Raw genomic sequence first — 15,590 nt, 5'->3', positions numbered from 1 at the left:
TGCTTGAGCAGGGAGTTTGAACCAGATGACCCCATCAGTGATCCTTTCCAACCTTACCCATTCTGTGATTCTGTAATTCTTTGATCTTGTACTGATACAAATAAGTCTTCTGTGATAAGCTTGGCTCTGAAGAAAATTTCTCTTTCTAGCCCTCAATCACAGTTCACAAAGATAGAAAAAGTGGCTTTCTTGTAATGGATCCTACCAAAACCACAGGCCAAGCACAGCTTGTCATTACTCCAGCATCATTTTCTATGAAGATAATAGAAGCAAGAAAATAATCTTTTTTTCCAGAATATATTCCTTGTTTGTTCTGATTATTGGCTGGTGCTCTGCATTACTAGTAGCCATTCAGAATCTAGCCACATTGTGAGCAACCTGAAATTATTTATTTATCCTTTATCTTTGTGGTGTAGGTGGCCCATAGTTTCATCAAGAGTCAAAGCATGGATTGACAAGAGTGGCTTGCTCAAGGCCACATGAAGTCTGCAACAGAGCTGGGATCACATCTTGCTTTGAGGGACATGAGCAGCCATCTACCCTGATTATATGAAGGCAGTTCATATGAGGGTAAAGTGAATTAAATATTGTTGACCGGAGGTCTGTGGTCCCATTCAGTTACACATACTCAGACTGTTTATTGTCTAATCTAGTTTGAAGTTTGCTAGTGTTCATGTATACCCACACAGAATTGACAGAGCACATACATATAAGAGAGCTAGAAACAGGATTTAATTGGAATATAGGACAGGCTGTGGTGATCAGACATACGGCTCAGCTAGACCTGACTATCCCCTTTCATCCCCTTTTTCCTTTATTTTCCCATGTTTTTTCCTCCTCTAGCTGCCTCAAACTTTGCTTCTCCCTTCATTTGGTCTATGCCCTAAACTCTATGGTAGATAAGTCTTGCATGTTCTCAAAACGCTGCTCCCATTGCATCCCTTAACGTGTCCTATGCCATAGGCAATAACCATGTGTAGTTTGCAGGGCATTTGGGAGTTTCTTGGCAGACATCACACCAGATAAGAAGGCTTAATCAGTTTTCTCTGATGTGCTTGGGAGCAGCCAATGTTGCATGCTCCATTTTCCCTGATGAAGTTACTGAGGTTTCTCTGCCTTTGTTCTCCCTGCATCTGTGTGTTAACAGGGATTACACTTTTAATCATGTAACTCAACACCCAAAAGGTAATCAGAAATCACACTGGAGCCTTTATTCTTTGCTGACTTCTATGTGACAGTTAGCTATCAGGGGTTAAAATACCACTGAAGAACTAACAGAAGCTAAAAGCTAGGTATTCGAATAAAATACTTATTTTAAATAAAAAATTAAATTCATCCTTCCAAATGCTGTGAAATCCTTATCAGTAAATCTCCTCGAGCTCCTCTAAGTTAAACATGAATTGTAAGAATTCTGCTTGAAACAGTATTATTGTGCAGATTAGCTGAGCACCGTTTTAGAAATCATTTGGCAGCTTTTTGCTGCTATAAATTGGCTTTAATTCTTAGCTAAAATACCTTCTGCACTAAGCCTGCCTCTTCAGCTCTTAAATACATGCTGCAAGCTTTTTAGAGAGTTAAACTTTATTCTATACACATGCAGATCTACTTATGTACTTGACAGACACACAGAGGAATACTTTACAACCAAAAGGTACCACTTAATGAATAGGCTGTGATTTTCCCATGAAAGCAGAATGGTACTCAGTAACGTGGGTTTCTTCCTGGTCATCATATACTGAAAAATGATGTTTCTTAAAAGAAGGCCCACTCCTGCTCCCATAGAAGCCAAGTGAGGTCAGCATTGGGCCCCTAGACTGAAAATGCAATTTAAGTTTTCCAAATGCTGGATTTCAGAGCTTTACTAGGATAGTAAATCTCACAGGCTAGCTCTGATTTCTGTTTGTGTTAACTTCCCCTGTTCTCAGCACTGGTGAGGCCACACCTCAAGTACTGTGCCCAGTTTTGGGCCCCTGAATTTAGAAAGGATTTTGAGGTGCTGGAGTTAGCCCAGAGAAGGGCAACAAAGGTGGTGAAGGGTCTGGAGCACAAGTCCTATGAGGACTGGCTGAAGGAGCTGGGGTTCTTTAGTCTGGAGAAGAGGAGGCTCAGAGGTGACTTTATCACCCTCTACAACTACCTGAAAGGAGGTTGTAGCCAGGTGGGAGTCAACTCCTGCTCTCAAGCAGCTAGTGACAGGATGAAAGGACATAGTTTAAGCTGTGTCAGGGGAGGTTTTGGTTGGACATTAGGAGGAACTTCATAGAGAGTGCTATTAGACATAGGAATGGACAACCCAGGGAGATGGTGGAGTCACTGTCCCTGGAGGTGTTTAAGGAAAGACTGGGTGTGACACTTTGGTGGTGTGGTCCAGTTCACATGGTGGAGTTCGGTCATAGGTCGGACTTGATGATAACAGAGATCTTTTCCAAGCTAATTGATTCTGTGATTCAGTGACTGACTGGCTATGAAAATGTTTCTTTTCTTCTGGTTAGGGAATGAAGTTAAGGGGAAGCTTTTTGAGAGCAACGTACCCCTCCCTCACTGCGGAAGGGGTTGAGTGAGCATTTGTGCCGCTCGTGAGGGCACAGCCCATCTGCAGGGGTGCAGCTCTGACCCAGACTCTGCCAGGTGTTACTGAAGGGCTCCTGCCCGCCGCCGCACTGCAAGCGGAGGGGTTGTTATGTGACACGCTAAAGCCACCACAACCCTGCACGGTCCCCAGAAGCGGCCCTAGGTGTCCGACGGGCAGCAGCTGCGAGGGGCTCCCAGCGGCGAGGCCGGGCGGGCCGGGGCGGCAGCCGCGGGTGGGCACGACGGCCCAGCGGGGCGGGGCGGCGGCAGCACTGCCCCGGGCCCTCCCCGGCCCGGCCCCCGCCCCGCCGCTCCCGCCGCAGGCTCCGTGGGGCCGCACTGGCGGAGCAGCCCCGAAGTTTGCGGGGCGGCCGGCGCGGGGCCATGTGGCTGCTGTGGCTGCTGCTGGGCTCGGCGGGTGAGTGCGGGCGGGGGCGGCGCCCCGGGGCGCTGCCCGGGATTCAGGGGGCGGCTCCGCTCGGCGGGGGAGGGCGCCGGGGCCTCCCCACTGCCCCCCGCCTCCGCTGGGCGGCTCGTGGCGGGCCGGGGGCGCCGCCGGCCGCCCCTCCCCGGGCCGCTCTCGCCGCTCTCCCCTCCCCTTCTCTCCCCTTCCCAGGCGGGCCCGGGATGCCCGCGGCGGGGGCGCGGCGTGAGCGGCTCGTCCCCTCCCGCCCCTCGGGGCGTGCTCGGGGTGGTCCCGGCCCCGCTGGGCTGTGCGGGGCCGGCCTGGGGCGAGGCGCCCGGAGAGGGCGGCGGGGCTGGGGTGGACCTGGGGCCGGGCGACCTGGGGTTGAACCGGGCTTCGAAGCCGCCGAAGGGGCCGTGGCTCCTCCGGCACATCCCGGGCCGGGCCCCCTTGCCGAGGCCGCTCGGGCGGGGAGGAGGCGGTGCAGCCAACCCCGCCGGTGGGGCCGCGGCAGGATGTGCCCGAGGGAAGCGCTCGGGTTCTGCCCGGCTTCGCTTGGGGTGCGGAAAGGGGATTTCCTACTTTTTGTTCATATTCGACTTTATAGATACTCTCACATCCCCCCCTCCCGCCTCGGCCGGCATATGTCTGTCAAAGTCGGCGAGTTGATGATGTTTTGTGCAGCTTTGCTGCAGGTGTGAATTATTTCTGCAACATGATCTTAGCGGGCGCTTTTCCAGACAGTGTAAGTAGCCTGGCTGCGTGCTGCTGTGTCTTGTTTCCGAATCACGCCTTGGCGATGAGGTGATGACACACAGTGCGTAAAACTCAAGATTATCAAGCTCAATTTATTTTATTTTGTTTTCTTTTTAAAGAGTATTTGTTGTCACGAAGAACACAACTGCAAACTGCGACTGTGACTTTCGTAAGTCTTGTGTAGGTTCAGGTGTCTTTGCAAAACTATTTTAGCAGTTCCTTTTTTTGAAAGCTTCAGGCAAAGCACAGGTTTGTTTATCCATATTGTGTTGCCTTCCTCCTTATTTCCATTTTACTACTGCCAAAGTTTCACCTAATTATTCATAGCAAGTTATATGTTTCCATGTATTGAATATATTTGCTTGTAATACCACCTTAAGATTAGCATGGAGGGTTCCCTTCTACAAGATCCTTATCTTTACATATGAAGGTTTCCCAGCCACCCACACCCCATGTGTTCCACCTTGGCTTGGGGGCAGTGACCAAGAAGACCTGTTTCTTGTATGGAAGTTGGTACCTCAGCTTTTCGACTGCTGAACTGCCATTCTTGCACAGCATTCTTACAGTTACTTAACCAGAGGCTCTGGCTTACTTTGGGGCAGATTCAAAGAACTTTCTGAAACCTTTTTTTTCATGTGTTCTGTTTGTCTTTTGAAAAATAAAATATGGGGTCTTCGGGGATTTGTTTTTCAAATGTTGCTTCCTCTGTATATTTTGGCACCCCTGCAAACTTCCCACAGGGAGCATTAGTTTGTCTCTGCCTGGCCTTCACTCTGTTTTGAATTTTACTTCTGGTAACTCCTGAAAATATTTCTTTTCCTTTTGAGTCTTTTTTGAGTACAGAAACCTTGAAACCCTGGGGATGCATTTCAGTTAACAGAAGATAAACACTGTATAGTGTCCCTGTCTAAACAGTTTTCTGTTAGCGTGCAGAAGTAACTGCAGACTTGGATTGTCAGTAAACTTTGCCTTGCAAATGTTCAAACTTTTATTTGCATCTTTATTCGTAATGTTGTAGTTGGATCAAATAGTGCTTTTCATCCTGGAGGACCCTATCTGCATGGGAAAGGTTTTTTCTTGTTATGATACATATAGTGTGAACTTAACACCAGGCTGTTAATTTCAGTTTGTAATTGCAACTGGTAACTGACCAGAAAGAGACTATGGATCAGGAGTTTTAGCCTCTGTTCCCTGCTCAGGAGCTCCCCGATTACCCAGCTTTCCTTTTCTAGTCCCCACCTCATTTCAAGTCTCATCAAGCTCTTGGGTAGTGCACACATCATGCACACCCAGTTTCTTTCATCTCTCCGTGCTCTTGCCAGTATAAGCAGGTCAGGCTCAGCTCTGATTCCCTCCTGCTACCCTGTACAAGTCATAGTGTGACCCTGTTTCCAGCAATTTACTTTGGCTCGGTGTCAGCCCAGGAGTTCCTGGATGTAGGTTAGGTCCTGCAAGAATTCCTGTTACCAACTCAGACTGTAACAACTTTTTCTGGTTAAATTAATGACTGTTGGTTACAAAAGAGACATCTATGTTTATCTTTTTCTACTGTTTGTCTGAAGTAATTCAAGGTGATGTGCACATAGTTATAGTGAGTTTTGGAAAGGATTGTTTCAGAGAATGGAAAGTACATTTTAGCTGAAAAACCGATAAAATGTAAATGGTCCCTAACAGAAAAATGAGCTCTATTTTGAACACAGATTTAGATGTTTTTTTCTTCAATCTGTATGTCATCCATTAAGGACAGAAGTGATGGCAGGAGTCAGAAGCACTTAGGTAAATTAATGAATTTTAAAAGTATGATTACAAAGTCAGCGGAAAAGGGAGATTATAGTTTTTTCCTGACAATTACAAACCTTCCTCTTTTAACTGTGAAATAGGTTTTAAAATCTCAGTCTTCAATTGACTGGAGAATCAAAATGCAGTGCACAGCTGAAATTCCTGAGTATCATCCCAAGATGTCACAGTTCAGTGTAAGGTGATGCATAAGTCAAATAAATAATGTAGATATTTTTTGATCCATAAGTCAAATAAATAATGTAGATATTATACCTGTTAAAATATACTCAACTTGCTCTATATTAGGAGGAGGCTTCTGTGTCTTGTTCCCTCCAGTCTTTTGGTTTAATACTGTTATATTCAGGACCCTGTTCCACAGACGGCATAAACATGCAGGGTCACACAAGTACTTTCGTCACATTTTGCAACTACATCTCAAAAGTTTGGAAAAAACCGGAACCCCCCTGAAATCAAGCAGGGGTAGGAGCTACTTGAAGTGTCATGTTCCCACATTAATCTGCATTGTGTAATATCTGCTAGCTTAAAACTTCCACGTGGTAGTGAAGAAATAGCCATTATTTCCTTACGTGAGTCTTCATGTATACTAACATTCAGAGGTATTGCTATGAGTAGAATTTCTTTGCTGAAAACAGATGTACTCATGGGAAGAGTATTCAGCACTGCTGAGTACTGTACTCTACTGCTGTATAAGCAAAGAGCAAGAAAGCAACTCTCTACTTGGATATTTGGGTCTGTACTATGTATTCAGTAGATCTGTTTTGTATTTTTCAGGCAATCCTCTTAAAAACTCTTAAACGGAGTCTAGTCTTCATAACCAGTGTTTGTCTCTCTCGGCACACAGGCCAGCTGTGGGTGCGTGCGTGAGAGATGGACAAGGACTTGGGTAGTTGGCAGGTCACAAGAATTCCAGCTTGGGATAGTAATAGGATAAATAGATGATAAACTACAAACAATGGATATTTGCTGAAGATATAAGTCTGACAGTGGTCAGAGAAGCCAGGAAGTACTAACTGCAGTGCAAAGCTCCACATCCATGCTGAGGAGAAGGTGGGATTTCTCACAGAAGCCAGCGCCCACAGACCAGGTCTCTTGAATCAGTTCCTGGTTATTGGAAGTTTGATGTTTGAGGCTGTTGTCAGACTTTGCTCTTGCAAGTACAGTTTTTATACAGGGACTGAAGTAAGCAGAGGATGATTTTGGGGGGATTTTTAATAATGTCAGGGAAGGTGATGTGTCCTTGGCTAGACTTAAGTGGATTACTGTTCTCCTTGGATGTGAGGAGTTTCAGGGCTCAGGAGCTTCTAGCCATCCCATCTCACTTGGGATAATTCTGCCACAACAGGAGTCTGCAGTTGCCAAGTTGTCAGGGTGGAAGCATATCTGCATTGTTGCAGTCACATGTTGTGATAGGAAGTGGATATCGTTAACTAGAAAATACACAGTAAAAATGCACCTTTAGTACAAATGTGACATAAATTGTTACAAGGGTGCAAGTCAGTCTGTCATACCAGATACACTGTGAGACCAGCAAGCTCCATACCTCTTTGATGCAGAAATTTCCTGCTGATACTGTAATATTTTTATTGTGACAACAGGAACCTGCATCCTACTTTGATTTGTATGCTAATTATCTACCAGGTGAGGAATAAAATGGCTCTCTTTGCTGTAAATCTGGTAGACTGTAACAGGGTGATGATGGTTTGTTAGGCAGCAGTGATGAAATGAGCTGTGGTTGAAGCATCTCTGTGTTTCAGGGCAGTAGTGTAGGAAGGCCTAATACAAAATTAATTTATCACCGGGAGACAGAATTTGTTTTGGGTTTTTTGTTTGTATTTTTAGATTTTAATTTTATTTTTCGAAACTGGTAAATTTTACCTGAATAGTTTCTGCAATATATCCTGTTCTGTGATATTTCTCTGTCTGTGTAAGCAGAAATGCACTAATTGAGTAGACCTGAAAAATCTGTAGCATGAGATCTGTTGTGATGGTAGCAGTGCCCTCCATTTTGATGTCTTGTTCATCGTGGAAGTTGATGAGTTTTATGAATTGGTAGGAAGCCTTGGAGGCTGTTCAGTTATCCTACCTGCAGCAGACTGAAGCTATGGGTATTCTACCCTTGGTAGAAGGCACTCTGTTATAAGTATTTCAGCTGGTATTTTCAGGGTCTGTATTTGAAAACAGTTTCATTATCAGCTGGGTTTTGAAAATGAGGAAGGAGAAAGATCTTCAGTCTCAGTAGTTGGGTTTGGGTGGTTTTGAATTTTAAAGTATTAAAGCATAACTCTTCTGCTCTGGCAGGATCTCATAATGGGGTATGCTAAGATGCAGAATGGAATATTTCAAGTGAAAACAGTTTTAATGATGTATTTTAAGGTATCTGTCAAGTGAAACACTGAGTAGAATGCCCTTTGCCTGAAATGTAAATAGATCATAGCTGGAAGTAATTGTATAGTCAGCTATTAGTATAATCATTTGCCATAGATTTACTGACTGCTGTAGCATTTTTGAGGGAGAGCACATATATATTTAAAAACCCCAAACCAACAACAAAGATTAAAATTTTATAAATAACTTAAGGAAAACAAACATGAAATGATAATGAAATGAATCTTCCGTGGGGGTTTGCATTTGCATGGACTGAATGTGTGTCCAGATACTTGCTTCTTTGACATGTAGAAACTTGCAAGCTGCAGTAATTTGATCACGTTAAGTTTTTTTCATGTAGCCTCTTGAGCCAGTGAAACCATCAGGCTAAAAGGCATTTTAGGCCAGCTTTACATTGCACGCAGTCCTTTTAGGGGAGAAGATGGTGTGATGCTAATTGGTTTTCGTGTGTGTGTTTGTGTTTTAATTTGCACATGGGAAATGCTGAGGCAGTGACATTTCTAAATGGAGCCATTGGTCTCTCTGCTTTTTGTTGCTCTCAGCTGCTTATGCAGATACCCACTTACTCATTTCTTGATTGCAAAGAAACTTATGGAATCAGATCTCAACGTAGTTATAGCTTATAGAAATATGTCCTCTTTGAAAGTTTGAGAGAAATAATTGGTAGGTTCTGTTAGTGTGAAAAATGTGTTCAAAGACTGGGGAATCATGTGGGTGGACAATCAGAAGGGCCCAGATGAACGAAATGAAAATGGAAGCAAGTTGGGAGGGGGTGTCTGGTGATAACTTTTGCTTCTGTGATCCTTAAGCCTTCTGCCTGACACGGGCTGGACAGCTGTGAACTTGTCACAATTAAAACATATCAAGCAAAGCTGCTCTTTGTGTATGTGTAAATGGTTGAGTAAGTTGCTCTGTCACAGTATGGAACATGTCACAGGGAACAAAGAGCTGAGGTAATGAATGGAAGGTGGTGATGTGAAACTGCTAAAATGTGGGATAGTTTAGGACTGGGTGCTGATGAACTCATAGCAGATCTGGGGAGGTCTTGGTACTGTGTCCTCTTAGCCAGGAGGTTTCAATTTTTAAATGGGTTTAGTATCTCGGGGGGAGCCTGTTAGGCTTAATTTATTAAAGATTGGGAAGTGTGTAAGTTGAACATGGTTGAAGTGTGCTGTTGTGTTATGAAATAGTTTGTTTCAATGGGGACAAAAATACAGTTTTTCAGGTTTTAGTGCTATTTTTTTTCCTTTAGGAGAGATCCTGATTCTTTTTTTTTCTTTTAAATTAAAGAAAATACCTAAGTGCCACACCTTGCAACAGGTCCTCAGTGTTGTGTTGTTACCTTTCATCTGCTTAGACAGATTCCAGTTGTCTCCCAGGGAATGTAATGGGGGAGATTCCTGATTCAGGGTTCTCTTATTGAAGACTTCAGATGGATTTTAGATGGAAACCAAGTACATCAGATGAGGTAGCATATGTTGGTCTATTTTGAAACAGCTGGGTTTGTTGGATGAAAAGTTCGATTTTAAGTAACTCTTTCCTATGAGGATTTATCTCTGTTTTTGATAAAATGCAGTCATGTTACTGCAGCAAGTAGGTTGAGGTTCTATTAAAAATTAAGATGTGAATTCTGGCTACTTAGTATCACTTTGTGCTCAGATTCCTTCATTCCTTGGAGTCCTTTCTCTTGCTTTATATTTTGGATGAATTTATCACTTCAGTTGGTAACGAGTGAGATGATGCTTATAGCTCCAGACAGAACACAGTTGCCAGCCATATATATGTGTCAGCTGAAGACTTGTATTCTTCTGGGCAGAGCTGTTCAGGGTCTTAGTGCTGCAGGACTTACTCCAGGTTAGTATTACTGATCAACAGTATGACTTTGGGCAATATTTCTTTCTTTCCTCACTGTACTCACTTTCCTTTTACCGTTTAAACATTTTTTGGACACAGGCTCTCTTCCCATCTTTCTTTGATCCTGTTAGTGTTACCCTAGTTTTAATCTAGTGCTATATGCTACAAATATGAGGAATATCTTTTTACAGTTTAAAACATTGCTCTTTGCCTTTATAGGCTCCTTGCCTTGCCTGGTATGGATTTGATGTGAGCTAAGTAGATTTTTCTTGATGCAGTGATTTTTACTCAAGTATTCCTGGTTTTCCCTTCTTTTTGTTGTTAGTGTAAAGTCATTAAGATTCCTCAGAGGAGTTTTAGGTTTACGAAGATGTGAAGCACGATCGAGACACACAACTTGATATAATTGTGAAAATTCATGTAGTTGTCAATTTGTACTTTCTCTCCCTTTTTTAAGGCAAGGTAAGAGTTGGCAGTTTGTAGTACTGCTGCTTGCGCTGAAGTACATGTATTTTGTCTTGAGGAGAATGGCTGAGGAGAACCAGAGTAGTTTGGGGCTCTGATGCTGATCTTGGATGGGTGGTCTTTGGAATGCCGAACCAAATCTTCCATGATCTGATCAGCAGTAAGGAACATGTGTTTTCAAGGCCTTGGCATCATGGAAAACCCAAACATCTTGGTTTGTTCAGGTGACTGGAAAGGCACAGTACGGATCTTGAGATCAAGATGCACCGAGGCTGGCAGAAAGCAGACTGCGCTCGGGAAATGCTGAAGTCTGGAAAAACTGTGCTTACTGCTCAATCACTTTTAAAAGACCAAGTCATTAAACTAATTAGGCATAATTAAGAATTAACTAATGAGGAACAACAGTGTGTTTGTGGTGATTGCTGTCTTTCAAACTCAAAAAAAGGATTCTTTTAACTTTCAGCAAGTTTTTGAAAGGTGGAAAGAAGGTGGAGAGGGAGAAAAACAATCCACGTGGCTGTTAGTTACATGTCTTAATAAAGTGCTGGCTGAATTTCAGTACCTGATTGTGAGTGAAATGAAAGCACGAATGGAGTTACAGATAGAATTGTAAAAAACCCCAACACATTGTGAACTTGTAAACGATCGGATCAGATCATTCACTTTACAATGTAACCAGGGTTCTGCATGGTAAACTTGTCCTTCATTAAATCAAGTCCCATTAGAATTCTGATTTACATTCTCTAAGGAGTGTTGGTTTGGTAACCCTTTCTTTAAAAGGTGAGATCTACCTCCTCTTGTTAGGCATTTTCAATCTTGTGGATATGCTGACTTTGAGTACCAGCAAGGGTGAAGGTAAGAGAAGAGTGAATCCCTGTAATATTTCAGCTTATGAGTTCTTAATCAAGCCACAAACATTTGTCCTTTTGCAGTCAGATGGAGGAGTTCCCCCTGTTATCTGCAAGCAGTAAGTTTCAGGAACCAATTCTTTCTTCCTCCTCTGAAAAAAGGAGCTACAATGTGCAATGAACAAATCAGGAGTGTAGTTCTGACCAAAGTTCTAAGTGGTCTATCTGAAACATTAATAGGGTACATAGTAGATAAAAAGGATGATGATTTAAAAACACTACCAATTGGCAATAATAGTTATACTCTGAAAGTCTTCTATGAGGAGTGTTGTCTTCTAAACTGCAAGCTTGATGCAGAGTGTTTTCAGGGTTTTTTTCACCTTCAAAGATTGGTTACAGCATCACATTTATTTTTTTAAATTTTTTTCATGGCAACATTTCTTTTTCAAAAAAGAGCCAAAATAGCTTCAATGACCTTATTTCATAGTTGATTTATATGTCCATTAAAGTTGAGAGCACAAGAGCCATTTTTCTTCCTCCTTCAAATTTTCATAAAATGAGAAACAAAATGTTTTACACTGCAATTTCAAGTGATTGAGATGCCTTTCCTTTTCAACACTTTAGGTATTGGTACACATTTCATGAAGTACTTCTGATTCAGAGGACTTGGATGTAGGCTCTTTTGAGGTAGCATATAAAAGTGCTCGTGTTGTAGTTACATCAACAGAGTTCACCCAAAGTAGTGGGTACTTGATGACATTGGTTTGCACAGCTATACCTTTTCATCAGTCTCACTTCTTGTCAATATATTATAGAAAGCTTTTGTCATTCTTAGGCAAAACTGTGCGTATTAGTTATAGGGTAAATGCTCAGTGCCTCTTCCTGCTGCAGCTTTGGTAACTTTCAGGCTTTCAAAGTTAAAGGCTCTTTACTTATTTATGACTTCTGCATGAGTTAGACTTCGGTGTCTAATCACATTGAACATCCTTAAAATTTCTAATGGGATCCTTGAAAATCTGCCAATGGACTGTATAGGTTTTCTGATGAATTGTTTTAATTGAGCTCTGCCTTGCTATTTGGTTAACAGTCTTCAGGGTAGCCTCAGGCTGCTTACTTTCCAATTTCCTTGTGTTATCTGTAGATAAATGTCCACTGTATTGAAGCTTAATGGCCAATTAGCTGAGTCAAATAAAATCTGAAAACACAAAAAGCAGTTCTGATCACTGGCAGGATATTCTTGTCCTAACTGAGGTTGAATCCAGAGTTTCTGACCTGCTGACTGCCACTGCTCCTTGTGAGTAGTCTCATGGGGAAATTGTGTTCAGCCTATAAAGCACAGTTTAGCTAATTTTTCCCTGCAGCATTGGTGCCTCATTTGTTTACTCATCAGTTGCTGCAAAATTAGGCAGACCTCTACTGTGAACAAACTTTCAAGTCAAAGAAGCAATCAATGTAACTTCCTTTGGGCCTGTATCCCAGCGACCTGTGTAAGGCCTGTCACATGTTAAAATTAATTTAACAGGCTGTCCTGTTAGAATTAAACCCACATGGAATCATCAAATCATCAAAGTTGGGAAAGGCCTCCAAGATCTAGTCCAGCCTTTGACCAAACACCATCCTGTCAATTAAACCATAGCACTGTCATGTCCAGTTATTTCTTGAGTACTTCCAGGGATGGTGACTCCATCACATCTCTCAACAGCCTGTTCCAATGTTCAACCACCCTTTCACTGAAAAAGTACTTCCTGATATCCAGCCTGAACTTCTTCTGGCGCAGCTTGAGACTGTGTCCTCTCCTGTCACCAGCTGCATTGGAGAAGAGACTGACCCCCCACTTGCTACAGTCTCATTTCAGATAGTTGTGGAGAGCAGTAAGGTCCCCTCCCTGCCTCAATCTCCTTTTCTCCAGACTAAACAACTCCAGCTTCCTCAGGACCCTCACATAATTGGCTTTGGCCCATGGATCCAGCCTGTCCAGATCTCTCTGCAGAGCCCTTCTACCCTCCAGCAGATCAACACTCCTGCCCAGCTCAGTGTTGTCTGCAAACTGAATAAAGGGGGCATTTGATCGTCTCATCCATATCATTAATGAAGATGGTCTCAGAACTGAGCCATGGGGAACACCACTTGGGACCATCTGCCAGTTGGATGTATCTCCATTCCCCACTGGGCTGACCATCCGGCCATTTTTTTTACCCAGTGAAGAATCCATGATTTAGACTTCTAAATGATTTTGACTTCTAAGGAAATGTCTGGTGCTTATCTCTGTTTTGGATGGGAAGCATGTCTGATCTCGGATATCTCAGAGGAGCAGTGACCTTGAGGAAATAGAGCTGTCTTTGCACCTCTGCCAATCTGGCCCTTGAAAGTGGGTGTTTGCAAACACAAACCTTCCAAGCTGATGCACACCCCTGTAAGAAAATGCACTTGGCATAGATTTAGTAACTGTTTCAGTGTTGTTTACTTCAGTTTGGAAGGACTATGTTGGCCTCTTGTGTTGGAAAAAATGTGTTATTGAAATGTTGTAGTAAATGTTTTGGTTAGAGAACAGTTTGAGTGAGCTCAACTGTCAAAATTAAATTCTAGGTGTAAGCAGCTGTACCAAGAGCTAGTCATTGCATGTTTACAGGTCATGGTAATTTTTGGATACTTTATAATGTACAGATTCATAACCTGTTTTTAAACAAACTTCCCAAGTTGTTTCCTTCTCCTCCCACAAATTACACCACAGCATTAAACAAAAGGGTAAGTGCAAAAGGAAAACAGAAGTTAACACCATACCAGATGTTAACTGGTATATACCTATGTATACCTCTGAGTGTAAATAAGAGGGCAGTTAATTCTGTATCTAAAACATCTTTTTAGGTCCAGGGAATCACTTCTCTCTAGAAAGTCACTGAGAGTGAACTGGCTGTAGCTGGTAATTGAGCAGACAGAAGTTTGTAAATTGGGGCTTCATCTGTTACAGGGTGGGCCTACCTATATTTTAATCAGAGTCCCTGAACTATATTAGCTGCATACCTGCTCAAAGATTTTTGGTTATAACTTTGTCTGTTTACTGTTGAGGAATGATTTAAGTCTGCAGACGACACCACGTCAGGTGGGCGCCCGTGTTGATCTGCTGGAGGGTAGGAGGGCTCTACAGAGCGATCTGGACAGGCTGGATCAATGGGCCATGGCCAATTGAATGAAGTTCAACAAGGTGAAGTGCCGGGTCCTGTCCTTGGGTAAGAACAAGCCCTTGCAACACTGCAGGCTTGGGGAAAAGTGTCTGCCCACTGGAAAAGGATTTGTGGGTGCTGTTTGTCAGCTGGCTGGACACGAGCCAGCAGTGTGCCCAGGTGGCCAAGAAGGCGAATGGTATCCTGGCTTGTATCAGCAATAGTGTGGATAGCAAGACCAGGGCAGTGATTGTCCCCCTGTACTCAGCACTGGTGAGCCCACACCTCAAATCCTCTGTTCTGTTTTGGGCCCCTCACTACAGAAAAGTCATTGTGGTGCTGGAGCGTGTCCAGAGAGGGCAACGGAGCTGGTGAAGGGTCTGGAGCACAAGTCTGATGAAGAGTAGCTGAGGGAGCTGGGATTGTTTAGCCTGGAGAAAAGGAGGCTCCTGGGGAAATCTTATTGCTCTCTACCTGAAAAAAGGTTGTAGCAAGTGTGGGTAGACAGGTAACAAGCAGTAGGACAAGAGGAAATGGCCTCAAGTTGTGCTAGGAAGGGTTTAGATCAGAAATTAAGAAAAATTTCTTCACTGAAATGGTTGTCAAGCATTGGAACAGGTTACCCAGGGAAGTAGTGGAATTGCCATCTCTGGAAGCATTCAAAAAATGTGCAGATACGGTGCTTAGAGACATGGTTTAGTAGTGAACTTGTCAGTGCTGAGTTAATGTTTGGACTCAATGATCACAGAGGTCTTTTCCCACCTTAATGGTCAGATGATTCAAGATACATGGTAGGGCTTTAATATTAATACTTTGTATTTTTTATAATGCTTCTTGAAAAACAGTTTATATATTTGGCAAACTACTGATCAGTATTTATCTTCAGGTACCCACCTCCTCAGTATCTGAGTAGCATGGTAACATAAATTATGGATGCTTGCAGTTTTCCTGTGGGATAGGAGAGCATTAGTGGTCATTAACAGATAGGGAAAACTGAAGCCAAGGAAAGCAGAGTAATGTGATCATATAAAATGTCTGTGGCCAGACTGAAGCCTGTCTCCGGTCTTCTCAAATTCCGCACAGAAAGCTGCCCTTTCCTGAAAGGCATCCTGTCTGCAAGGATGGACTATGTTGCAGGTACTGACATTAATCTTCTCCTGAAGCTTATGTCACCAGTATTCCTGCTGGAGAGCTGACTAAGAGGCAGCACACTGGCATTTAACCACTGTGGTGTTTGAAGTGGCATTGTGGTGTTTAATGCCGGTTGGGTGACACATAGCTGATAATTTGTAAAGCTGAATCTGTATTTGCCTCAACTCTGGCAACTGCTGCTGAGGGTGAAAG

At 43.1% G+C, this 15,590-nt stretch overlaps 1 protein-coding gene across 3 annotated transcripts in view; it reads left to right on the top strand.

The window, feature by feature from the left end:
- Positions 1-2,903: 2,903 nt before the first annotated feature.
- LDLRAD3 (low density lipoprotein receptor class A domain containing 3) overlaps positions 2,904-15,590 on the top strand; it is a 104,730-nt gene continuing 92,043 nt past the window's right edge. For 2 of the 3 annotated variants that reach the window (XM_050334948.1, XM_050334947.1), the window contains exon 1: positions 2,904-2,989. In XM_050334948.1, the coding sequence (XP_050190905.1) occupies positions 2,956-2,989 (34 nt within the window). In that variant the 5' untranslated portion in view covers positions 2,904-2,955. The remainder of the gene's footprint in view (positions 2,990-15,590) is intronic. The other variant, XM_050334950.1, reaches the window with a different exon arrangement.

The sequence above is a fragment of the Myiozetetes cayanensis genome, unplaced genomic scaffold (assembly GCF_022539395.1).
Source record: "Myiozetetes cayanensis isolate MyiCay16 unplaced genomic scaffold, myiCay2020 scf6-25, whole genome shotgun sequence".
In the NCBI taxonomy this organism is placed as follows: domain Eukaryota; kingdom Metazoa; phylum Chordata; class Aves; order Passeriformes; family Tyrannidae; genus Myiozetetes; species Myiozetetes cayanensis.
The sequence above is the reverse complement of the archived record's forward strand: the minus strand, read 5'-3'. Positions and strand labels throughout refer to the sequence as shown.